This window comes from Branchiostoma belcheri, unplaced genomic scaffold (assembly GCF_001625305.1).
Source record: "Branchiostoma belcheri isolate BF01 breed outbred unplaced genomic scaffold, Haploidv18h27 scaffold76, whole genome shotgun sequence".
NCBI lineage: Eukaryota > Metazoa > Chordata > Leptocardii > Amphioxiformes > Branchiostomatidae > Branchiostoma > Branchiostoma belcheri.
The window spans coordinates 38,186-45,172 of record NW_017804420.1 but is presented as its reverse complement, the minus strand read 5'-3'; the positions used below and the strand labels follow the sequence as shown (position 1 = coordinate 45,172).

The 6,987-nt window shown below is 39.7% G+C and overlaps 1 protein-coding gene across 7 annotated transcripts in view; it reads right to left on the bottom strand.

The window, feature by feature from the left end:
* Positions 1 to 1,341: 1,341 nt before the first annotated feature.
* LOC109485497 (glutamate dehydrogenase, mitochondrial-like) overlaps positions 1,342 to 6,987 on the bottom strand; it is a 21,741-nt gene continuing 16,095 nt past the window's right edge. For 5 of the 7 annotated variants that reach the window (XM_019789176.1, XM_019789172.1, XM_019789173.1 and 2 more), the window contains exons 15-16: positions 4,521 to 4,641; positions 1,342 to 2,362 (exon numbers count right to left, since the gene is read on the bottom strand). In XM_019789176.1, the coding sequence (XP_019644735.1) occupies positions 4,522 to 4,641 (120 nt within the window). In that variant the 3' untranslated portion in view covers positions 1,342 to 2,362; position 4,521. The remainder of the gene's footprint in view (positions 2,363 to 4,520; positions 4,642 to 6,987) is intronic. The other 2 variants (XM_019789170.1, XM_019789175.1) reach the window with 1 other exon arrangement.

Below are 6,987 nucleotides of genomic sequence, written 5' to 3'. Positions count from 1 at the left end.
AGGAGTACATCTAGCTGGAATTTCACGTCGTACTGGCTGGTGTAGCCCGCTACAAAGTAATTTCCTGTGGCATTTATCAAGATTTAAAAATATTTGTGATACGAAGTGAAACATGGTTAACAATTTCTGAACCTTTGAAACGACATGGGCATAATCTTTGTTGAAGATTCCTGAGTTGAACTCAAGCCGGAAGTGTATTTGAAATGGTGACCATCACTCAGTCGAGGCACAACTGTTATGTTATCACGTTACGTTACGACGATCAAGAACGTTCACGGCTTGCGGACCATTTCAAATATTACCACTCACAAACCCTACAATTGTATGTGTACTTACGGGAGGTTATATTTTTGCCGGGGTTCTACTGAGATCGGCGCCGGCTAGCTGGGGAACGATCCTGTCGGCATGACAAAGCGCCGGGCGTCATTGCCAGAGACCTACATTTTCTTACCGTGGGTGACTTGACTTCTTCTTTTTACCGCAACTTGGTGTCAATATCAACGATATATATCGATAGTCACAGGAAATATGTTCATTTATTGAAGTTTAACTTTATTTCCACTCGTCAATATTCTTATCTAAACATGCTATTGACGATCGATGTTCCAAGCTCCCCGTGCCGGTGTTCCGCTATATTCCTGGGTTGTCCACGGATTTGTCGGCGGAAAACTCAAATAAAGTACGCACCGCGACTTTGGCGACGGCCCGAGACACTTCTGGGATTTTGAAAAATGTAAAAAGTGCGTACTATATTCGGGAATTTACGGCGTATTTCTTGTAATTCGGTACTACGCGACGCCATATTTTACAAAAGTTTTTCGGTGGCCCTCCCCCCCAGGCCGACTTTTTTTTCGATGGCCCTCCCCCGGCTCAAAATTTTTTTTCCATGGCCCTCCCCCCAGGCCAAAAATTTTTTCAATGGCCCTCCCCCCCAGTGCACCAGCCCTCCCCCCCCGGTAAATATCGTACAGTCCCTAATACAAAGGCAAAGCTGGTATTGTGAATTTGCGGCAGAACATAGCGACATATACGACAAGCCGGAACATGCTGGCTTTTTGCGGATTTATGAATCGACACTGTACGTATGTACTGAGGTTTTGAGTCGTGGCTCTTTGGTAGCCCGCGTGCCATCCTCCAGAGCTCCGTACTGTCGCTATCTAGCAAGCTATACCATGGACTATCCAGGCCAGAGTCTGGATAGTCCATGGTCAAGGCATCACCATTCTGCACTTCTGGCTAAAGCTGCAGTGTGGCGCATGTGAATAGCAGGTGACATACCAACAGCAAGCAGCTGGCTGCAAAGTAACTCTTGTTCACAAAGAGCCCAAGGATAACCCACAATACTTTATTAATAGGATTTATTAAATTGCAAAGATTATCCTTTAAAGATGGTAAATTGCTGTGATCTGAAGGTGTTACTTATCCTTTGTATTTGAGTGCAATATGTGATGAAGCTATGACAAAAGTGCCACAATGCTCAACTGTTTGACAAGTTAGGGTAATAAATACTGGCATACTACATAATATAGACATTACACATTTTGGCAATTTCCAGAACTGCAATACATTAATGGTAATCGCTCATGCAATAATCTCAGATAAATTTCAATGTTAAGATCAATAAGATTGGTATTCCATACATAACATCAAGTATAATGTCCTTGATAACATATACCATACAAGTTTCTAGTTTGATATTAAAGGTAAGCTACCTGTAACTTCAAATTCCACATTTGACATAAACATTTGGTAACACAGCAAGCATCACTAATGTTGACAAAAAGACAGAACAGTTTTAAATTGAAGACAAGGTAGAATGGTTTTTGTATTGTAAATACTGCTTAATGTATAAAATGTATACGTATAAACTGATATCCACCATACACAAAAACATCTGGTAAAGTAAAAAGGTCTAACCAGTTTTATTATAAGTGGTCCAAAATCTGTAGTGATCACATTTGATTCAGCATCCTCATACTTAATAAATCAGTTAATAGTTAATTCTAAGTGCATTGTACCATTTAATCTGTTTAAACTGTAATAGAATTCCAAACATTGCAAAATCTTCACTGTCATGCACCTTGGGTAGAAATCAACTTTAAATACCTTTAATCAGTAAATGGCTGTACACCATGTAATCATACTCTCAGCGATCCTTTATCACAGTTACTGTAACACTTCCTTCTCGAATTGTGAAGAAAAAAACGCAAAGTGTCAAGTTTTGTCTCATATATCTTAAGACTTATGAAAATGTGAGCCCTGCTTCATCATAGACACTGAAGACTTTCTCGATAGAGTTGACAAAGGCTGCTGTTCTCAGGTCCAGCCCCATGTTATATGTCATCGCTGTCTGCATTATAGCCTGTAAAAAACATGAAATATACCGTATTGTGAGCTTGGAAGTTCATCTGTGATGACAGAAGTCATTATGAAACAAGTTTGAACTGCAACTTCCAACACAGGAAATTGGACTTACCAGTATCCAAATTTTCAACTATAGAACTCAAGGAATGAGCAATCCACCACTTCTGTGACATCATGTTAATTGTTGAGTATAGATGCCACTGTTGGCAACAGCAGATTGGCACGGATATGAAAGAGGCCATCTACATCAGGGTATTGCAACCATCCCTCAACAAAGACGGGAGGCGCCACAGACTTCCTGCAACCTGTGATCCACTGCTCACCAAGTCACATGTCATCTGCATAAGGTGACGTTACAGAAGCGGTGGATTGCTCATTCCTTCACAAAGCCTGGAGTTTTTTGTGTTGGAAATTACAGTTCAAACTTGTTTCATAACACTGTATCGTCTTGAGTCAAAAAGAAATACAGTCAAACCTGTCCAAGACGACCACTTAAGGGACTGCTAAAATCTGACAGGGGGGCCCGCAAACCCTTTTCCGTAGAGCGTAATCGACCATTTTAATTCTACGCAGAGCGTAGACGGACCATTCTAATATTTTTGCGTAGAGCGTATTCAATGTTTTAATTCTACGTAGTAGCCACTTGGAATTTATCGTAAAGCGTAATCGAGAAGTTTCCGAATTCAGCGTAGAGCATTGTGGGGACCCCCACCCCCCTTGCAGGCCCTCTGACAGGTGGTCACTGTAGACAGGACTCTTAATGCTTGTGTCAATGGGAAAAATTAGGTGAGGGACCAGCAAAAAGTGGCCAGGAGGTCCCTATTTACATGTAGAGCTGGTCACTTGTACAGGTTTGACTGTATTGAAGTTTGAAGCTCTAACAGGATTCAAAATTCCAATTTACTTTAGTACCAAAACAAACAGGTTATGGCATGCTAGTTGTTCAACAATACAGATAAAAGAAGTACTGTAACTACTCTACAAGTAGTCCAAGCTCTATGAACTCTAGTAGATAAAACTTTGAAAATGTCAAATCTCCAACCTCTTTTGCGAAGTATGCCATTGTAAAGGTTTAAAGCTCAATTAAAGGGTAGCACAGAAGCAAGCGCACACCAAAAGGGAAGATGCAGCAGTATAGTGCATTAGAATGATTTGGTAGACAAGACTGTACATGTATTGGTAAGCCCTACATGGGTATGCAGGTAACATAAAACAGATAAAAGGAAATAGAACAAAAACTTGTATCACTGTAACTTGAAAGAAGAGTTGAACAGATATGTAGATGTCATAAACACATGAGCATGGAGATAAAAACCAAGGGTTAACAGTTAAGAAACACATTAGTTTTTACTGCCCTGAGATCTATGCAGTTTGGGCCACACCAATTTAATATGTTGGTTCTTGGATTTTTTCAAAAAGATATTGAAAAGACAGAGCAAAGAAATTACTTCATCCACGTACTACCACTGTGCAGTACATGTACTGGTTTCTGGAAAATCATTGAAAAGTACAAAGTAAAAGTAAATTTTGCAAACAATTTATTATATTGGTGTGGCCTTATCTGATCACAATGTAGCCTTACCTGTGTACAGTTAGGATACGTTTGCTTGTGTTGTAATTATCATGCTGCATTTCTATGTATTTTTCTATTAAAGCCATACAAAGATACTTCTACATCTGGACAAAATCTCAATGATTTTCAATTTTTCTCCCTCTGTTTGAACTTATAGTACATCGAATTGGATATCACCTAGAATGAATACAGAGAGTTGAAGATGACAACTGATACCAAGCTTGCAAAAACCCTTTTTTCCTTGAAACATAGGTCTCCACTTCCTATATGTTGTATGTAATCAATGCTCTTACAGCATATTGCACACTGGGCGGATTAATTTTAATATAAACTTGCCATGCCAAAGTTGCCATGTAAGCAATTCTGCCAGCCAAAGCCAATACGTTTTGTAATTCTTGGCCATTTCTTGCACAAGTTCTGGTTGAAAAATGTCTACTAGCAGAAAATAAACAGTACAAGGCAGTTATTACTGGGCTTGTACACTTAGTACTCTTTGCCAATACGATTAGATGTTAGCGAAGTTGAGAGAAGGGTTTTGTGGTTAGGGTTGTCCTGTTTCCACAGTGTTCCCCGTTAGCCTAACCTTAAGCAAACGTCAGTCCTGCCTCCTCCATAACGCGGAAAATTTTCTCTATGGAATTAACGTAGGCTGCCGTGCGCATGTCAAGGCCCAGGCCATAGGTGACGGAGGTACGCATGAGAGCCTGCAGGAGAGAGGTAGGTGGAAGGGATTTTTGGTTACGGCTTAACGGCTATCTCCGCAGCAGTCCCAAACCACGTACGTACAGCCGCGCTGAAAACCCAAACGTTACTTATAGAGGGGGGGATGAAAACATGCGTGGTCATACTACAAGCTGAGGTGGTAGGTGGTATGGCAGATGTTAGCGTGCTTTCTAAAGACAATACACTTGTGCCAGAGGTAAACACACAGAGAGAGGTTGATAGTGCTCTTGGAAAAGTGACTACACGGGTTTGCAGAAAGGCACATGTCAAATGCAAAGAGATTTCTACTATTATGTAGTGAACTGCCACCAAACTTTAGCACCGCCTGGCTATGGAACCAGTTTGTGTATCTGTGAGGACTAAATCCTCTTTCTTTAATCTTTTCGGTCAGAAAAAAATCTTCTAAAAAGCTTTTAAGGGTCGGCCATTTTACTTGGCAACAAGACAATTTTTTTTTATAGAACTCTCATGCAAGATTGTGTAATACTATATGATTCTGAAAGTAAATTGGGAAAAATGTTTTGGAACTGATAACAGGATGTAGAAAAACACATCAAACATATTTCTGCCGTCAATACAGAAAGTGTAATATCAAAGCAGAAATGTTTTTGCTTATCTGTGGAGGGGCATGTAGGAAGCACTTAGCAAAATACTTACCCTGGCAGAGCGCTCCATGGTGTAACTCAGTCCTGAGTGCACAATGTCCTTCTCAGAGGCACCCTGAGTAAAAAAAAGAACTCATTATGAACACTGGAAAGTCAACAATTGAACATTACATGTAACCAACAACCTATTCTGTAGGGAATGTATAGCAGCAAGTTTGAAATGTTCAGAATATCTTCAAAAAAGTCAACAATTGAATATTACATGAAACCAACAATCTATTCTGTAGGGAATGTATAGCAGCAAGTTTGAAATGTTCAGAATATCTTCAAAAAAGTCAACAATTGAACATTACATGAAACCAACAATCTATTCTGTAGGGAATGTATAGCAGCAAGTTTGAAATGTTCCGAATATCTTCAAAAAAGTCAACAATTGAACATTACATGGAACCAACAACCTGTTCTGTAGGGAATGTATAGCAGCAAGTTTGAAATGTTCAGAATATCTTCAAAAAAGTCAAGAATTGAACATTACATGAAACCAACAATCTATTCTGTAGGGAATGTATAGCAGCAAGTTTGAAATGTTCAGAATATCTTCAAAAAGTCAAGAATTGAATATTACATGAAACCAAGAACCCATTTTGTAGGGAATGTATAGCAGCAAGTTTAGAATGTTCAGAATATCCTTAACTTATTGTAATCTTTAATGCTACTCCTGTAGCTCTCCTTCCAAGATATAAAAAAGTAGTCGCATTGCCTTTTCAGGACATAGGGGCAGTATGTTGTTAATCCACTATGTGTAGGGCAGTATATTAGAAGGCAGAGCCCAACCTTCTCCTTCCACCATCTTGTACAATGTAACTCCCAAACCAAAGTCCAGTACCCTGAGGAATATCAGTTACTAGAGGATTCTTTCAAGGAGTATCGTTTTATGTGCCTTTCAAAAGGACACAACCATGTTGCCAGGAAACGAACCCGTGACCTCTCAGTCTCGTGTCCTCTATAACCACTTGGCCATTCGACGCCACCCTTTCAAAGATTTAGCAAAAAACATTAAAAAAGCAGAAGGGGGAACGTACAGCAATCCTGTTCTGGAAGTCAGCTGACGGGGTGACCGGGATGCGTCCGCCCATCTTCCCAAACTTCCTCTCCAAACTCTCCTGCACACTCTCTGCAAGGGACACAACCAAACAACACAACATCAGGTCTCACATCACAGTTTCACAACACAAGGAAAACTTCTGTGATTAGTTTCAATGGGTTGGCAAGAGACTGAATAAGCAGGTTCTTTACTAAACAATTTTGTTTAAATTACATTTGTTGACTGTTTAAGATGAAACTGAAACATTACTACCAGGTATTACTGTGGTCTGCATGGCCTCATGAACATAATTCCTGAGCAGATGGTACAATAACCTATTTTGCTTATACGAGACTTGCATACTTTGAACCATTTGTTTTTTTTCTTGGTCTGTGTCCTTTTAATGGATTTGTCTGAAATTTGGCATCAGTATTTAAAGAGGTCTTCAAGCACCTTAGTCACACCACAAACACCATAATCACATTAGCACGTACATGTAAGTTCATCTTAATTGATAAAATACATAATGAAAATTAGTGTTCTCCAACTCAAGAAAAGTAGCTCACCAGGAATTTTCGACTGAATCACTCGATCTTCATCAGCTTTCTGAACCGAGTGCTGTGTCTAGTTAAATTTTC